Source organism: Sphaeramia orbicularis, chromosome 17 (assembly GCF_902148855.1).
Source record: "Sphaeramia orbicularis chromosome 17, fSphaOr1.1, whole genome shotgun sequence".
In the NCBI taxonomy this organism is placed as follows: domain Eukaryota; kingdom Metazoa; phylum Chordata; class Actinopteri; order Kurtiformes; family Apogonidae; genus Sphaeramia; species Sphaeramia orbicularis.
In genome coordinates this window covers 3256825-3276646 of record NC_043973.1, presented here as the reverse complement: position 1 = coordinate 3276646, position 19822 = coordinate 3256825, and the positions used below count along the sequence as shown (strand labels likewise).

The 19822-nt window shown below is 40.3% G+C and overlaps 1 protein-coding gene across 6 annotated transcripts in view; it reads left to right on the top strand.

The window, feature by feature from the left end:
- Window positions 1-19822, top strand: part of cadm3 (cell adhesion molecule 3) — a 199201-nt gene that overhangs the window by 55509 nt on the left and 123870 nt on the right. For all 6 annotated transcript variants that reach the window (XM_030159510.1, XM_030159508.1, XM_030159505.1 and 3 more), the window contains exon 3: window positions 19533-19682. In XM_030159510.1, coding sequence (XP_030015370.1) covers window positions 19533-19682 — 150 coding nt within the window. The remainder of the gene's footprint in view (window positions 1-19532; window positions 19683-19822) is intronic.

Here is a 19822-nt window from a genome sequence, read left to right as displayed (position 1 = left end):
AAGCTCCACTCAGGAGTTTTCGGGGCCATTTGGAATACCTACCCCAAAGCAGGGACTCCATGGGGGCGGTTCCTGCAGTGGAGACACACGCCAACACCCCACCCCTGAAAAACTACCCCGAAGTTTTGGAAACATGGCTATAATTGATCTGCCACAGACAGACCAATATTTTTACTCAAACTATAGACTTAAAGATGGACACAGAAACACCTTTGCAAAAGTTACTTAATGATATCTAGGCTGAACTAAAAAAAAAGATAATTATGTGTTTTCAGGTTGATTCCATGTTCTAATCAGTTGTTCTTTATTTCATTTGTATCAGTTATTGGATGACGTGAAAACAGTTGATTGACAGCTGTAATGACAGTTCTATCAGACAACAGATGAGCAGGAGGAAAACCAGCTGGCAGGTCAATGTTACATTCCTGTGTCTTTTTTAAATGAGACTTTTGGAGGTGAAACAGCACACGCAAAAGCTCACAGTATTTCACTGTAAACTGTCCTATTCAGCAGCTACATCAGGACATGCTAAGAATAATTGTTTACAGACGAGCTAAAAGCATGAGAAATCAAATCACAAGCTTAGTGCTACATTAACTTTTACAGTTGGCGATCTTTGGTCTACTTCAAATTTCATAAAAGAGGTTTTCATTTGTGAGGAGGTCAGTGACCTGCAGTTCTAGGCGACGCTAACATCTGTATCAGCCGACAAAACTACGTCATCCCTGCAGTGCTCTCTGAAGAGAACAGCGTGAGCCAAGGTGAGGAAAGTTTTTTCCTTGGCAATAGGAAGGCATCATCACATGGTCGGTTTTGGGAGAAATATGATTACAGGGACAAGTTATTCTTTTATTGCTTAGAGCCGTGTGAGCATTGTATCAGGATAGATATGAAAAATGCTGAACTTTTCCTTTAACTCTTATCGGGCCCTGCTCTTTCTTTCCACTTCACGTCTTCTGTCAGCATCTCTCTGTCTCCTTTTTCGACTTTCTATCGTTCCACCTCGCTCTACTTCCCTCCTTTCTGCTCCCATTGTTTTTTTTTCTTTTTTTCTTGTCTTTCAGTCTGTTTGGCCCTTCTCTAAGTCACCCTGTCATCTCTCCTCATTGCTCTCATCTATCTATATATGCTTATTTCTGCGCTGTCCTTCGCTCACCTCTCATTCTCTTTCCCCCACCTTTTTCTTTCTCTTTCTCGCTGTTTTGTTTCCCCTGTGCTTTTTCTCCACCTCTCTCTCTCCTGCTCTTTCATTGCCTCCAACTCCCTCTGTCTTTCTCTTCCTGGCAAATCATTATTCTTTTTCTTTTGTCAGCAGTGATGCTGCTGCCCTTTTCTGCAAGCTGAACTCCCCCCCCCCCCCCTCCCCCCCTCACCCTGTGCTCTCTTTTCTCTCTCATAGCGCTCTTCCAGTGGCAGGGTGGGGCGCCTGGCTTGGCGCCTCGCTGTTGCTGTAGACATACCACTGGGCTGTGATGGCGGAGCTGCTGCTGCTGGTTTGTGTATGTGGGGGTCTAACTGGTGGAGGATGAGGTTGAGGAGGTGGCGGTGGTTGCGGTGGGGGCTTCTGAGCTCTGACCCAACTATGTTTGACAGGCAGCAGACGAAGGGTGGGGTGGCAGGGCTGAGGCAGTGGGAGGCAGTTTAAGGGGGTGCTTGGCTGGGGATGGGTGGGGTCCCATAAACCTATAAGCTCTGAGAGAAAAGGCGGGACTGGGGGAAAAACTAAGGAGTTTGTTTGTGCCAAAACACCAGGTGGGGGGGCTTAAAGCCCAAAGCCCAATCCCACCGACAGCCCCTCCTTCCTATTTCCCCCACCCATGCCCCTCAAAGATTATAAGTAATTTGTTTGGCACCCCCTCATGACGGCAACAGGACAACTGAAATGTGCGTTGCATACCACTGCTCTGCCTCTACAAAAGGCTGCGAAGCTACGAAAAACGAACAGAAAAACAAAGCCTTTCTCTACACACACTGCTCTGCATTTCATAAACCAGAGAAGCATTTGTCTGTAACTGAAAACAGTGACAAAAAAAACTTGTTTTACATCGCAGCTGTTTTTTTTACACATCTTTTTCTTACAATTTTTCAAACATCTCTTCTTATTTTGCATCACTTGCTGAAGAGTCTGATCAGTTGATATTTGTACAAATGACAAGTTTTAGCTATAGATATTCAACACCTTTACATACCACAGGTGACAAATACTAACTCTTTATCGTACTGGACAAAATTCTCATTACTTTCAACAATTCAAACCTTCACTAATGCTGTGCATACTATTGTTCAAGCAGGAATCAACCAAGTCACCTCTATCACATGGTTTGACTGTTATGTTAGAAAAAGCTGTAAAATGTTGCTGAGAACACAGAATGAGAACTCAGATGTTTACCTGTTGTTTTTCTCACCTTACAGGAAGTTACTGAGAAAAAAAGTCACTCTGGACAGGAGGAATCTTTGACCGTTTAGTGATACTGCAGAAGGATTTTTGATGCATTATTATTTCAAAGGTCTTACTGAACTTACATATTCTCTACAGACATGCTCGATCAACCAAACAGTTCCACTGTCCTTTGACAAAGGTAGTGACCCTAAATGTTACTAAAATGTGACTATGAAAAAACAAATGTTAGATCATTTTCCATTGTTAGTGAAAGACCAAATGTTATTGCATTATGTATATGCTCAAGTAGTTTGTTTTTTTAATTTTGACATTTTCTTGTGAAAAAATGTGCTCTGCCAAATGGTTTTATCATCATTATATGGTAAAAGTAAGAATCTGAGATAATAAATTTGGCTTTGAATAGACTATGATATTGTAAGACATGGTGAGAATCCAAATAACATTAATGCTGCTAATTTCATTGTAACAAATTAACATATTTAATTGATTTTTCTTAATGAGCACATCAAATGAGTAATTATCCAAACTGACACATCACTTAGAGTCAACAAATATCTACACTCTTTTTTCCACCATATATGTTTGAACATTGAGAAGCACTGATACATTCAGGTCAAACTACTGACTCAAATATTTAGAGGGAGAGTTTATGTTTGGGTTTGATTTAATACATATCCAACATTAGATTTACCTTGTGTGAACAGTGTAATGTATGAGTCAAGTCTTGGCTCAGTATTTGATCTAGTATCTAAGGAAAATCTCTAGATATACTTCAGATTTGTGTGAGACTTTGCAAAAGATACCTCTGGGTGTTTTGGTGCAGTGGCAACAGACAACAACGTGGGCGAAAAGGCTGGTGAAGCATGAATTAGAGGATGGACGTAGGGGCGTCTGTAGAGGGTGGAGGTAGGCAGAATGGCACGCACACATGTACATAGTCATCCCTACACACATTTACTTACTTCCCCAGGGGGATGGGCAGTAGTCGGGGACAGCTGGGCATAGATGGATGGTGTGGGGGAGGTTACTCTGTATGTGTCTTTGTGTGTGTTTCTGACTGTGTCCTCTTTGTGCTTTATGCGCATTTGTTTGCATGTTTTCTTTACGTGTTCGACTGTATCTAATGTATTTTTAAGCACATTTTCACATATTTATGTCTTTCTGTAAGTGTGGGTTGTTGTTTGTGCTTGACAAACACGCGTGTCTGTTGTGGGCCTGTATGTTTTATGAGTGTGTGTATCTGTACGCCCCAGTATGTCTCTGATGGGCGTGTCGAGCGTGCTGTGCAGTGGGTGCCGTGCAGTTGCCTCTGTGCCTGCGTAATGGCCTGTATCATCCCATGCCATATCAAAATGCTCACTGTTGGCTGACTTTCCCGTCAAATGTGTACAGCATCGGCAGCACCCATGACACATGGCTCTGTCTTGTCACACACCATTGCACTATTCCTTCTGCAGTTACAATAAGAAACCGATACACACACACAAACACAGTTGCACATACTCTCAACCACATGCAGATAAAAACCATCTCATAAATCACATAGATACACATACTTTGTCCCAAACACTTACACAAAAACACATAAATTCATCTCTGCAAAACAAATACAACTGCGCTTTAACACACTCGTGAACACAAACAAACCCACACAAATGTGGAACCCACGCTCGTACATGCACGTACTTTACTCCCAATCAGATTGTAATCTTCTTGCGGCACGATTGAACCTGCACACTAACACGTACGAGTGCACACCTGCACATTTCAATGCATACCTTATACATACAGATAACAATCAGGTGTTGCTGCACTCACAGTTGTATTACAGTAAATAAAGTTCATTAGCTCCTGTTAATTAGCAGCAACACTCTAAAGCTTCCATGGGAGAGCAAATAAAGGAAGAAGCAAATGAATTAAGTGTAGTAGTAGAAGTGGTGGTGGTGGTGGGGAGGGGGTGGGGAGGGGGAGGGGGGGACAGAAGGGCAAAGAGGTGAGGGAGGCTGAGAGGAAATTGAGGAGGAGGACCGAGGCAGATGGAGGAGAGGAGGAAGGGGGAAGAGATAGAGGGAGACAGATGGAGGAGGAAGGAGATGAGGGGGTGAATATGGAGGTAGCCAAGGTGGTTGGAATTGTTCACTGTCTTTTTACAGAATAAATATGGGATGCTATGAATTTCTTCTATGGGAAGTATTTATGGGATTGTTCTGCTTAAATCTTATTGAAAGTCAAATGAGAGAACCGCTATCACTTCTGTGTGTATTTTAATAAAGAGGTGGAAGCAGGGTGTGTTTAGGCAGGAGGAAACTGGAGAGATGTGCCGAGCACTGCAGCACGTCTGGAGGTGGTGCAGGTTGGAACAGCAGGTTTGGTTGTGTCGCCTATGTTGGCTAATCTCTAATTTAAGATTGTGTTTGGGAGTACATCTGATGACAGCATGTGTCACTATAAGATCAAATCAAATCAAATCAAATCAAATGTATTTAACGCCATCATAATAAATAACAAATCGTAACAAAAGTTATCTCATGACACTTAACATTTAGAGCTTTTCAAGACCAGACTTTTTTTTTGTGATTGTGATTTAGTGATTTATTCTGAACATGCAATGAAATTTAACATATATGCAAACTAGCAAAACATACATAATAATACAAATATCAAGAATCATAACAATCTTAGACAGAAGAACAGCACAGTAGTTCCATTTACATGCCCGAGAAGGGGAGGGAAGAAGTGCAATTTATTTAATCCCACCCCCTCTCCCTAAAATATTATTAATAATATATAAGTCCCTCTTCCTTTTACATTACTCCTCTATATTTATATATCTATTCACACACACACACACACACACACACACACACACACACACACACACACACACACACACACACACACGCACGCACACACACACACACTCATTCATCCATATACACATACATACGTTTATACATATACACACATACAAATACACATATAATCTTTTACCAGTGCGTTTCTTAGTTGTGCTGCCGAATAAACAAATAATAACTGACTCAAAGAAGGAAATATATACATAAACAACAGTGAACATATGGTGACATTTAATAAACCTCATCCCTATATCTTGTGAAAAACATGTTCTTATAAGTGTTTTTGAATTAGAACTCTTAATATAAACTTCATATAACATATAAACTTAACCCATAAAGACCTAGTGCTACTTTTATGTCAGTTCCCAAATGAATTTTTCTCTCTATTTAACCTGTCTTAAATATTTTATCACTATTTTTTCAAAAGATTATCCTGTTTATTTTGTGTTTTTGTCAGTGTAAATCATGACCTTTCCAATATTAAATTCACTGATCACGTAGATGTTCATTCAAGCTCAGATTAAAGTTCTATTCAATTCAGTTTTATTTGTAGAGCCCACTATCACAACAAGGTCACCTCACAGGGCCTCACAGTATTGTTGAAAGTTGAGGGTTATTATATCAGAAATAGAGAAAAACTGAAGAAAAAGGGACTTTTTTCAGCAAATATATTAATAACTGAACATAAACCCAGTGTGTCCATCCACTGTCACTGATCCAACTCCATGGGTTTTACAGGTGAGTCGATGTTGTAGAAGATGACGGTGTTTCCACGGTAACTACGGAGCCGCTGAACATCCAAATGGGTCATCATATCTGATGAGCATGAAAAGATGAATAACTGTATTTTACACCAATTATTGACATGTATTGAACTGGATTAATGGTTTAACAGTTATTAAACATTATAGATCAGAAGATGCTTTTGGTTGCCAGTGGCTGTTTGGGTCTTTATGGGTTAGTATAAAATATTTACTATTATTATTATTATTTTGCCATTACTATGAGCAACACCAACTTCAAGTGCAATACTTAAGAAGAATCAACTTAGTCAAATTAACGCCCTTGTCTTCAATAATTAAGGGCTGTTGAGTTGACTTTGCCAGACTATATTGTTACCTAAATCAATGATGCCTCCTCATCTACTCCTGTGCTACAGTTGCTGGTTTCCCCATATTCTCCATCAGATGTTGGCCACTCAAAATGCAAACAGAAACTAGAAAAGCACTCAGAGAGCGCAGACCTCCGCTAAGGCAGATCAGTCATGTCCCCCCGCCGATCACCACCAAAATTTAATCATTTGTTCCTTGTACCAATATCAACATTTCCTGAAAATTTAATCAAAATCTTTCCATAACTTTTTGAGTTATCTTGCTAACAGACAAACCCCGATGAAAACATAACCTCCTTGGTGGAGGTAATGAAAATCAAACATTCGAAAAGGAGCAGGATGAAGTTTAATTTATTATAATCTCCTGCCCCCTTACCCCATCCTTCACCTACCCTAAATTCCTATGTCAGATTCCCTAAGTAACTCAAAAATCCTCACATATCAGACTAAAATCTGACTATGCACAAAACACAAAATACAATGTAATAACCAGTCATGTGTATGCCAAATTATATTAAATTCCAATCAATATTTGTTGAGTTATAATGAAAAATGTGTCATAAATGGGATTTTCAGTGTTAAATTGAAATGTCCACAGAGTCCACATTCCACAGTAAATATGAAGATTTTGTGCCAGATACAAGATATTCTTATAAGCTATGGGCAAATCAAATTGGAGGCTAGTTGTTTTGAATTTTTTATGAATTTTCGAAAATTGCTCAATGATGAGAGATAGGAAAATTGGAGATTTTGTGACCTTGCTGTGACCTTGAACTTTGGCCTACGTGGCCCAAAATGTAATGGGTTGGTCCCAGGGCCTAGGCCTATCTGTGGGTAAAATTTGGTAAAGATGGTTGCAATAGTTTTCCCATAAAGTTGCTAATAATCAAACAAACATACAAACAAACACACAAAGCAAAGTAATCACAATATCTCCTGGCAGAGGTAAAAAAGCCCTCAAAGATCTGTAGGTCTCCTCAGAACTGTTTGGTCCAAATGTTTAGGTTCTATCTAGTGGTCTTCAACAGACACATTGAGAGGACCTAAAATAAAACAGATTTTTTGAAAGGATACTAGATTGTAAAGGCCCCGAGGACAGCCAAGCTTAACCAAGGACAGTCTGAATAGACCAGAGGATACATCGGAAATTAATTTAGTCTAAACGAATCCAAATAGAGTGAATACCAACACTGGCAGCAGCATGACGCTCCACTAATTAAAAATCAACCTCAGTCATAAAGAGCAGCAATACATGCACCAATACCCTCGACTCTGTCTTGCGTCAGAAACACATTTCTCTCACTGATTATTATAAAACCCTTGTGATGAGAGCAGACGGAGAGTTTGAAACACTTGTGTTGATGTTCCACGTAAGCTGTTTTCACAGTTCATGTGACGTTGTCTCATCTCTAGAACTCCCCTTTTAGACACACATCAGCACATTATTATTCCCAGACACTTGTGGTTTAGGTTTGGTGGGGTGCCCGGGTGGCTGTTTTGCATTGCCCATCAATACTACATATATTTGCACCTATTCAGAATATGAATGAAAGAGTGTGAGCATACATGTCATGCTGTTTGAGTAATGAGTGGTGCTAGTTTTTATAATTTAGTTAAAATTCAGATATTTTGTAAGTATGTGAAGATCCAACCATAATTAAAATGAGCCAAAGAAACATATGGAATCATCTACTGTCATTAAAGTATAAGGTGTGTTGACTAAAGCACAATGTCAACTCATATATGAGCAGGGTGCAATTTGTTGGGGGGGATGGGGGGGTCAACTTCCCCCTCTGGTTTTTACATCCCTACTTCTGCTCAATGAATTTCATCCTGGGGGGACAACCAACTAATGTAAATAACAGGCAGGTTGTGACAGTTTTCTTCCACCTATATTCTACATTTCTGGCACTAACGTTCAGCCGAACCGTCGACAGCTGAAAATTTGCGAAATGTGACAAATTCATGTGGCCCAGCATTTGTGTGTCCAGTGGATACAGGTTAGAAGTTGTGAAACTTTTGTGTAAGGTCCACTGTATAATAGAGGAATAGAACCCGGGAGTTGGACATTGAAAGTATGTAAAGTTTCACTTTTGTTTACGCCAGCATTAGTTACATTAGTTATGCCCCCCCCCCCAAAAAAAAAAAAAAAAAAACACAAAACAAACACCCCCCCACCTGTTTTTCTGACAAATCACACCCTATATATGAGTGCAGCAGAACATGCAAGAAAGCATTCCACCATGAACCTTGTGTGTGTGTGTGTGTGTGTGTGTGTGTATGAAGCTCTAAATATATATACATATACGTAAGTATACATATTAAACACACAATTAGAACAAGAAATTTGCACAATATATTATACTAGACAAATATTATGAATATGATAAGTAAAAAAAAATATATATAAATGAACAAGTGTGCAAAATACTGAAACACATTAATATTTGTGGTTTATAGCTTGATCGGTCATAACATTTATGTACTTACCATCACCACTGAAGATGTGAACCGTAAACATCGACCTTCCCTGTGGACGTGTGACTCAGTAGGGCTTTACATGGACAGGGCTCTAAGCTAGAAGGGTAAAGTCGGTTTAATATGTTGTCCTACTGATTTGGACATTTGCGTTCAGCTCCTGTGTGTAATGTTGGTGAAGAATAATTATAGAATAATTACAGTATTGCTCTGAACTGCTCTAAAATGTCACATATTTCTACTGATGAAGCTTGTCTCCCAGTAAACTAATGGACACCAGTACTGATAAGATTTAGGGTCAGTTCTGCTCACTGAAGAAGATGTCGTGGCTACAAAAGCTAGGACCTCACATTCCAATAGATACACATCTTAAACAACAGTCATGACTAAGGATGGGACTGGAGAACCAGGTCTTTTTGAGAACCAGATCCCAGTAGCTCGATTCCTTGGAATCGTTTGCCTGCCTGCTTACTGATTCTGCTTATTGATTGCGCCTTCGTTGCGCATCTGCGATGACGTCACGCGTACGCTGCATTGTTTTGGTCAGAACATAGCCAACATGGCATTGAGGCAGAAACGGTCTAAAAAGACGACACCAGGTCCACTGGAACACTGTCAAAGCTTCCATTTGTTCTAAAGGGTGGAATCCCTCCAATCTGCTCAAACATTTGTCCACAGCATGTGATTCATTTGATTCGCTACTTAGCGGTGCTTGTGAATCTAGTGGCAGAGTGAACACCAGGCTGTCATCTGGGTCCAGTTCCGGTTCCGGTGTGGGCAACAAACATCGTACCCTCTCAAATACAAGTGTCCGAAGGTAGGGGAACGGAAATGAGGTGCACAACAATGGGAGACGGACCGAGTTGAAGCAGTTCCACATAGTGGAAATGCGGCAATAGAGGAATTAGTAAAGCGTCTTTAGTTTCACTTTCACTGCACCCCCCCCCCCCCCCCCCCAAAAAAAAAAAAATAAAAAAAAAAAAAATAAAAAAAACTGGGCCAGGCATCATCTGTTATTATTTGTACATACTGTATATGTTATAGTTTATGTGCAGAGATGGAAACATAAAAGGCATTTAATGCAAACACACCTGTTTGTACTCTTTTATTCCCTCACCCAATGAGAATCGATAAGAGAATCGATAAGGAATCGGATTGATAGGCAAAATTGATAATGGAATCGGAATCGTTAAATTCTTATCGATTCCCATCCCTAGTCATGACCCTTTGCATAGCACATCCCAGCAACAAGATGTGAACTGACGGTTGGCAAGTCACGTCAACAGGTGAGGTCCAATTAGAAGACTGAGTCAGATGACGTTGCAAAGTCCAACCCATTGTTCGGGGTGGAGTCACCCAAGAAGATAACTGTCAACCACACCCGGTATTCTGGGCTCTTTGACTCGAGTTCCTGCTGGCGCTCTTGTCCAGAGAGACCAGCGCTGGCTTTTATGTTTCACGTGATCAGAATAAATTCTTAAACTGAGACCAAGTGCATCTTGAACTCGTCTTTGGAGCTTACAGTCAACGAACACGAAAAATCCTAACATTTGTAATGTGTGAACAGGACCTACTGATAGATGGAGCACAGTTCTCCCAGAGTACAGGAGCTGAGCTCGGTTTCAGTCCATAATTCTTCTAAATGAGTGTGAGTAGTAGTTTTTCTGTTTCTTTTTGTAAGATATACTGTGTAGACAAAGCAGTTTTGTTCGGCCTTTTTCCATCCTACGCTAAATACTAACTCATCCAACTACTGCAACAGCAAATAAGAGTGTTTTTAAAATGTTAAACTAAACGTTCATTTATTCACATTGTCTTCATCAGTGCAGAGCCCTCAGGCTTCCCAGCTCAATTCCTCTGTTGTCTCATTGGGTTCTCCTTTCCCTTCTCACTCACACATACACTGTTTCTCACCTCGTTTTATCACCCTCCCTCCTCTACGTACCCTTATCCATCCATCTTCCCCCTTCTCCCCCCCTCCTCCCTTCCCTTGATATCCCAGTCAGCTTTCTACCTCTGCATTCTCTCACCTTGTTGCTGGATGGGGAAAGTGTAAATTGTGTTGCTTTAAATACCCGTGTCTTCCTCAGGCTTACAGCTCGGGGGTGGTGGTGGTGGTGGGGGTTGAGATGAGTGGAAGTGAGGAGAGAAGAGCGAACCACAGTGTTTAACTTAACGTCTGCTAAGGATAGATAGGTCTCTCCTTTTATTTTTGCAGCTTGGGTGTTTAGTCTTACTTAACTGTTTAAACTCTGGTTGAACTTCGATTCTTTCCCATTTAACTTTGCTCTTAAGTCGCTTCAAAGGTAGAAAAAGCAGACCATCTGTATCTGAAGCATACAGGGGTCACCTTTTACTGCTGACTTCCTCTTTGTACGAACCAGTTTGGACCAGTATATGCTTTAGGTGAGCCACATTATGCTAATGAAGTCATGCCAGAAAATGTTTAAAATGCACTACTGTTTATCATCGTATTTCAAGGAGTCTAATCCATGTAGCATCTGTTTTAGTGATGTCCCCACTCATCTGACCTTATTATGTAACCTTCAGTAACCGCTTAACATCCACCGGGGCCCCTGTGCACCATTTTTGGTTTAGGGTTACATTTGATCCATGTTTAATCTGATATAGTTTGAATTGTATTTCAGCCATGTGTTAAACAAACCTTCAAATGAAGTCGAATACTCACATTTTGGTAAAGTCCAACCCCTGACATTTACCCTAACTCTAGATTGCTTGGGAGTTAGGATTCCATTAAAAACTGATCCAGTTTGGATTATTAGGCTGTATTTAAATGCTAAATCTTAATGTCATCTACTATTTCCATGGAACCCTAAGCTAACGTCACTGAACATTTGCTGTTGGTTACGGTTATAGTTGTAACAGAAGTGTAAAATGTGTGAATTCATTTGTAAAGAAGCATCTCCTAGATCAGTGGTTCTCAACCTTTTTGGGTCGTGACCCCATTTTAACATCACAAATTTCTGGAGACCCCAGACATTCAAAATGGAGCCTTTTTTTTTTGATCACATAATAGTTTGCTACACTATGTTGCAAACAAATGTTAATTTTAGATGACATTTAGTCTATATAATGTGTATTATGATGGAAGGAGGCAGAAAAGCCAGGTTAAGATTATTGCAAAAAGTGAGAGTTTTATTTTCTTTGGTCAGGATATGTAGTCAGTCCATCTTGTATTTACAAGGCTGACAATTAATACTGAACAAACAATAACTCAAACTATGAATTATGAAATAGCTGCAGCATCTGAAACTGACCACAATGAACATTTGACAGATAAACAGTACAGCAGTGTTTCAGTTTCAGACCCACAGTTTGTCTTTTATGGATTGTGATTGTCTCTGTCAACTCACCATATATTTTTTATTAGTAAGTTTTTTTTTCTATTTTCATCAATTACCAGAAATTTCAGGCAACCCCATTTGAATTCCAGGTGACTCCACATGGTTCCCGACCCCAAGGTTGAAAAACACTGTCCTAGATTCTACATTTCACATGTGGCTAGAACATTATCTAAACTACACCAGTCCAAACACGGCTAAGGGGCAAGAACCTTGGCTCAAAAATGAAGCCAATGTGAAAGTACCTGAAAGTTGTAATACTACTCTTATGCTTACTACTCTTAACCTCAGCTAAAGAGAGACACAAATGAACAACTACATGCCGAACTCCAATCTTCCATTTTTAAGTAAGATCATTGAAAAAGCTGTTTTCCATCAGCTAAATGACTTTCTAACACAACACAACTGCTACAAAGTCTTCCAGTCAGGTTTTAGACAGCACCACAGCACTGAGACTGCTCTGACCAAACGGATTAATGACGTCTGTTTGAATACAGATGATGGAAACATGTCTGTGTTAGTTCTACTGGACCTCAGTGATGTGTTTGATACAGCTGACCACATTATGTTACTCAAACTGGAGAACGGGGTGGGTCTGTGTGGCCCTGTACTAAACTGGTTCAAGATGTACTTAGAGAACAGGAAGTACTTTGTGTCATTAGGTAACTTTACATCTGAGCGGACAAGAATGACATGTGGCGTTCCCCAAGGGTCCATCCTGGGGCCTCTTCTGTTTAACATCTACATGCTCCCACTGGCACAGGTTATAAAGAACAACAATATTAGTTACCATAGCTACACAGATGACACACAGATCTATATCACAATGTCACCAGGAGACCGAGGCCCTTTACAGGCTCTGGGTAAATGCATTGAGGAGATTAATGACTGGATGTGCCACAACTTTCCTCAGCTGAACAAAAACCAAACTGAGGTAAATGTCTTTGGAGCCAAAGAGAAAGGACAGGTCACCACAGAGCTTCAGTCTATAGACCTAAAAACCACCAACCAGGCCAGAAACCTGGGTGTAGTGATGGACTCAGACCTACATTTTGAAAAACACATTAAGGCAGTCACAAAATCAATGTACTATCACTTAAGAATATCTCAAGGATAAAAGATCTGATGTCTCAGCAGGAACTGGAAAAACTAGTCCATGCATTCACCTTCAGTCGGCTCGATTATTGTAACAGTGTCTTTACAGGTCGACCTAAAAAATCCATTAGACAACTGCGGCTCGTTCAGAACTCTGCTGCTAGAGTCCTCACTAAGACCAGAAAAGCGGACCACATTAGTCTGTCTTTGAGGTCCTTCCACTGGCTGCCTGTCCATCAGAGGATAGACTTTAAAGTTCTGTTCCTGGTCTGTAAAGCTTTGATTGGTTTAGGACCAAAATCCATCAGTGACCTCCTGACCCAGTTTGAACCCACCAGACCCCTCAGGTCATCTGGATCCAGTCTTTTGTCAGTTCCAGAATCAGAACCAGACATAGAGGAGCTGGGTTGAGCTTCTATGCTCCACATGTCTGGAACAAACTCCCAGAAAGCCTCAGATCAGCTGAAACACTCAGTTTATTTAAATCCAGGTTAAAGACCCACCTGTTCTCAGCTGCATTTGAATAGAGTTCTTATTCAGAAGTTCAGATCTGCACTGTTTCTTTTAAGCTTAAAGTTTTTATCTGTTTTTTTTCATGCCTATACTTTTTATTGCTTCCCCTGCACCCCTGCTGTAATGCTTTTAATGTTCTATGTAAAGCACTTTGAATTGTCTTGTACATGAAGTGTGCTATATAAAGAAACCTGCCTTGCCTTGACTACTGACAGGCCCTCGAATTAGCTCCAGTTGGCTCCAACATACCCTGGCTCCCATAGACTTACACTGAACTTTTCTCTGAAAATACTAGATCAGTATTTTTTTTTTTTTTTTTTACAGGAGTCATTCTGGACTCATCCATTTTATTTGGAAACTCTAATAAGTCATCCTGTCCATCTTTAATTTTTCCCTATATTAATCAGATCTCAGGTCCAATAGAAGCGTTGCTGTCCGATGTGTCGGACTTTGATTGACAGGTCTGTGTGACAGCTCACCTGTCTGCCAAGTTGGACTTAAGGACTCTTTTTGGTCTCTTAAGTATTTTTTTCTCTGACAGACAGCTCCACTGTAGTTGTGGTTAACAGGTTCCACTAACAAGACTGTAAAACAACTGTGTTTTACAATGCTCGATGAAGTTTATCATTGTACAGCACAGGTTTCAAACATGTGGCCCGGGGGCCAAATCTGGCCCGCCAAAGGATCCAGTCCAGCCCCTGGGATGAATTTGTGAAATGCAAAAATAGATATTAAGATATTAACTCTCATTTTAGTTCAGGCTGCACATTCAGACCAATTCAATCTCAAGTAGGCGGGACCAGTCAAATACTATCATAATAATCTATAAATACTCACAACTCCAAAATTGTCTTTTTATAAATGTAAATATTTTCATGTATTTACACTAAAAAAAATTATAATTTTACAAAAAAATGTGAATAATCCAAACAAATATGAATAACCTGAAATGTCTTAAGAGATGTAAGTACAATTTTAACAATATTCTGCCTGGTACTAAATGTTTTGCGTATTTGTAGATTCACTGTGATATGTAAGTTATAATGAACGTGTGGAAATGATAAACTGAAGCATAATATTGTTAAAATTACTCATTTTTTTCAGCTTGTTCATATTATTCACATTGTTTGAAAGGACAGTTTGTAGATGTAAACATTTTCATTGTTTAATTTTACTTTTTTCACTCTAAAACATATAGAAAAGTTTGGAGTTGACATTATTTACATATTATTATGTTGTTATTTTAGCTTATTTTGTTATTTTGCTGTTTATTTGACTGTTGTTGTTTACATCCAACTGACTCTGTAAAGCCCTTTGAGATAACCTTGTTGTGATATTGGGCTATAGAAATAAAATTGAATTGAATTGAATTAGCGGTTCAGCCCACTTCAGATCAAATTTAGTTCAATGTGGCCCCTAAATTAAAATGAGTTTGACACCCCTGTTGTACAGGGTCGGGTATGTTGTGCTTAGCTGTAGCTCAGACCTGAAGCTTCTGTAGTTCTGCCTTTTTTGCCCGGATATGCTGCAAACAGCCCACATAGTGCTGGTCGAATTAAAATACTGACTTCAAAATGGTAGTTCAGGATGACGTCATGGTTCCTCTGGCCACAAATTATGTAGTCTATGAACATGACTCAGATATAATCCCTGATCCCCCACCCCCGGTAAATCAGGGACTCACTGACTGATCTGTGTAGTTCAACCCCTATAGTGCTCCAACTACAGTATCTGTGATGACGAATATGCCCACATTTGCCAGTGTGTCGATATACTGTACAACAGCGATTTGTATGCATTAGTGTCGGTTTAGTTTTAAGTTGCAAAGTGCCTTTTAACTTCATTAAAACGTTTAAGAGTTTATGTCCTAAATGATTGAGATTAACCTCTATTTATTAGCTTGCATTTAATTAAAACAGAATGTTTTTTATAACCTTTAGGCATTTTCTCCCCTGGCAGCGGCCCAGTGCTTCCCCCACTCTGATCTGTTGGTCACTGAGCACTAGTGGAGGAATTGGGTGCACAGTGCCTTGCTTCAAGGCATGTCAGTGGAGCTAATGAGCAAGCAGCCAATGCTTCACTTTCACTTCTCCCACCTGGATTCACTTTCACTCATCCCATCTGGCAAATTAATGCATGAAATATAGGGACCACTTTGCTAAGATTCAAGCCCCTGATCCCTGATATCTAAAAAATACATAATTAAGTTAAAAAATGTGCAAATGACCTGTGGTGGAGGAAGTTTTCAGGTCATTTGCTAAAACTCTAATACCGCACTGTGAACATCCTCCATTTCAACTAAATGTTCAAAACCTTACTCAAACATATGGCCGTCGCTACAGTGTACTCAGTGTATAAAAAGTCAAAGTAGTATTGCTTTGATAGTTTCAGCTCATTTGAAGTACTTTAAATATTGTTGGTAGTTTCACCTACAGCAATGCATCGTATCCTATAAGATCGTCATATGTTTGTAGTCGCTGTCTTATAAAACTTTGCGACACTTTATATTCTGATTCCAGTCGGGTTTAAAGAAATGTCTCACCCTACATTTGTCACTTTTGGAGATTTTCACTGGATTGGAAGGACGTGAAAAATGTAACTTGAAAAGGAACTGAAGTGGAGTAAAAAGTACAGTAAATGTAAAAGAAAAATTGCAATGGAAATAAGTAAATTAAATATAAAATTGCAATTAAACACACTACATGAGTCCATGAACGTATATTTCACCATGGTAACTGGTTGTTTAGCAAATAAGTATGAATGCAGAATTGACAAAATGTATCTGTGTCATTTCATCTATCATTTATCTAAACCAAAACCTTTGCAAGACTTCAGAATCAAAATTTATTTATTTGTCATTACACAGCAGTACAATGAGATTAAAAGCTAATCTTAACCTCCTAAGACCCAGGAAATGTCAGCAAAGTACAAGCTTTTTTTGTTTTTTATTAAATAAGTGCCTATATTAGAAACAACATGATGCAGCAGTTTTTTCAGGTGCAGTTTTTAAAATTTTTATGGAATCTCCTTTGTGGTGATTTTTGTGTAAAGTTGTGAAACTCTTGTCCATAAATGTGGACAGAAAACCCAAAGCTGGGTCTGAGGAGGTTAAAGTGCAATCACATAAAACAATAAAAGTAACCATGGACAGTTAAAAGGCGACCACATAAAACAATAACAGTAACAACAAGAAAAGCACTCGGAGAGCGCAGACCTCCACCAAGATAGATCTGCCCATCCCCCAATCACCACCAAAATGTAATCATTTCTTCCTTGTGCCAGTATCAACATTTCCTGAAAATTTCATGAAAATCCGTCCATAACTTTTTGAGTTATCTTGCTAACAAACAAACACGCATGCACGCAAACACACAAAGCAAAGCAATCACAATACCCCCTGGCAGAGGTAATTAACTATTTGAGTAAAGTGACAGTGCAAGTGTGTGATGGTGAATAAATAGTAATAAATAGAAGTCTGTATAGAATAAGTATAATTACTTCATATTTGTGTTCAGTGTTGTCATGGCTTTGGGATAGAAGCTGTTTTTTTAGACTCCTGGATTTGTGAGTAATTATAATGTCAAGCTGTGTTCATGGCTCATAATTCTAGTGTTTTCAGTTTTACATTCAGTTGTTTGTAAAGTTCTAAAGTTCTTTTCAGCAAATGCAACAGCTTGAGTTTTAATATTTCATTCTATTTAAACATGGGATGGGATAAATGCTTGTATTTGTTGAGGAGCTGATAATTGTTTACTGGTACAAATGTCACTCTGAGACCTGTTCTCCACCAGAAATGTCAGCGTTCTGCAGAGTCCGAAGGCTCACCACAGGTTTGGATAACTTGTCGGAGCTCATTGCGGTCGGTTTAAAGCGTGATGTACTGGGACAGCCAATTTACCCAAAGTGTTCATGCCAAGTAGAGAGCTCTTGCGATCAGCTGTAAGAATTAGCCCAAGACGCTATTAAAGGAGACACTAATCTGTGGTGCACTCGACCACACATTCAGCCCACAGCCATCATGGTGCTCAGAGAAAAAAAAAAAACCCGAACCACAAGGTCAGGACTGCAGTGTAACACAACAGAGTGAGAGAGCGTCTTAACTCTGACACAAAGGTCTCTGGGAGTCTTAGGGTCCCGCTTTAAATCCTACTGGCAGACTTTAGATGGACCTTGAAGAGCTTTTGAATCTATTTAGCCCTGAGGCAAACCGAAGTTTTTTTTCTTTCCTTTGTAATAACTGGACATCCGGCTTTAAAATGCCAATCCAAAGCACGTCAATGCTTTTTGTTACTTTAAGCTCATGTACTGCAAATGTATGTTTTTGATGCTACATGCACTTAGTTTTCTTGCCTCCTCTTTCTGCATCCTCTCTTTCCAGTGCTCCCCCTCTTTCTTTCATGTCTTGATGGGAGTTCCGCTGAAGCACTCTTAAGCAGATGTTCTTCCTGCTGAAAAAAAAAAAAAAAAAAAAAAATCAATTCCACCGCCGGTGCAAGGATGTGATAACGCTCCACACCGAATATAAACCTGTCTCCCGCTTGACAATTTGGTTCCAATTAAACTATTTATACACACCATATTTTCAGGGGTAAGGAGACCGCTTTGAGGCATTTCTTCTTATGAGATGTTCCCGTTGTTGGCTTGGTCTTGTCGTCAATTATGCTATATTTTTGTTTTGAGTAAGATTAGACGGTGAGCCCTGGCACGTTTTGAAGTAAGCAGGAAGGGAAGGGAGCATGGCGGAACGTGGTTTGGCGTACTTGAGGCAACACGGCACAAAGCACCTCAGCGGCCATGTTCCATGTTGCTCACCACACATAGTTCAACTTGAAGCTCTATATTTTAGTATACATCTCTTGCTTGGATTCGCTTAATCCTCTGCTACACTGGGCGCATGCAAAGAGCAGAATTAGCCTGCACCACCACCCGTTATCAAGGGAGTGCTGTTAAATACCATAATTTGAGCCAATTTGAATAGTTTTACACACCCAGACAGTTCACTGCTCAGTAGTTTTTGTGGTGTTCCCATTCCAGCTCCAGCCTCGAAAATCCCTTCATTATACCGGGTCATTTGTATTCTCTTTTTCTGTCCCTGTGACCTGCTGATTTCCATAATGCCTGTCCCGTTTGAGCTTGTTCTCTACCAGCCGATACATATGCATGCGGTTAAAAATTGACACAGATATCGACAAAAGAGGGTTAGAGCGCCATTAGAGGTACAGGACTCTGCTCTTGTTGTTGCTTTGACCTGTCGGGAGCCGCCGTCTGCCGAGCTCTCTTCATCTTTTGCCGCTCCCTCAGGTCCTGCAGTCTCTGGATGCCGGGGCTGCGACTGACTCATCGCTCTTACATTGGCCTTGCAGACGTACAAGCAGATAGCCATTTGTCTGCTTTTTTTGTCTCTGTGACAGCGTGTCTCTGTGTGTGTGTGTGTGTGTGTGTGTGCTTTGTGCCTGTGCTTTCAGAAAGACAGATAGAGATATACAGATAATCTGACAAGCAGAGAAAGAGATGGGCGGGGGGAGATAGAGAGAAGGAAAGAGAGGGGGGGCGAGTAATGCGTTTTGTGGGTTTATCTGATTTGCGTGTTGGTGTGTGCTACTATTTTTGCTTGTATTTTGGTATAAGTGAAGTGTCTGGGTGACTTGTCTCTGTTGTTTCACTGTCTGACACTCCGCCTCCCTTCATTGTTTCTCTCCTCCTCTCTCGTTTCTTAGATGACGACCCCCTTCAGCCCAGGACCAAGGATAAGACCGCCTCCGTGGGGGGTAAGGTGACACTGACCTGCGTGGTGGCCGAGAGCGACAACTCCTCCCTGCAGTGGTCCAACACCGCACAGCAGACCTTGTACTTTGGAGAGAAGAGAGGTGAGAGGGATGATGGGATGGAGAGACAGTTTCATCCATTTAAGGAAGTGTGAGGAGCACTGGGTAGAAGGCCAGTTGAACGGCACGCAGGAATTTGACACAACATGCCAAGTATTGCATCCCCTGAGTACTGGGTAACC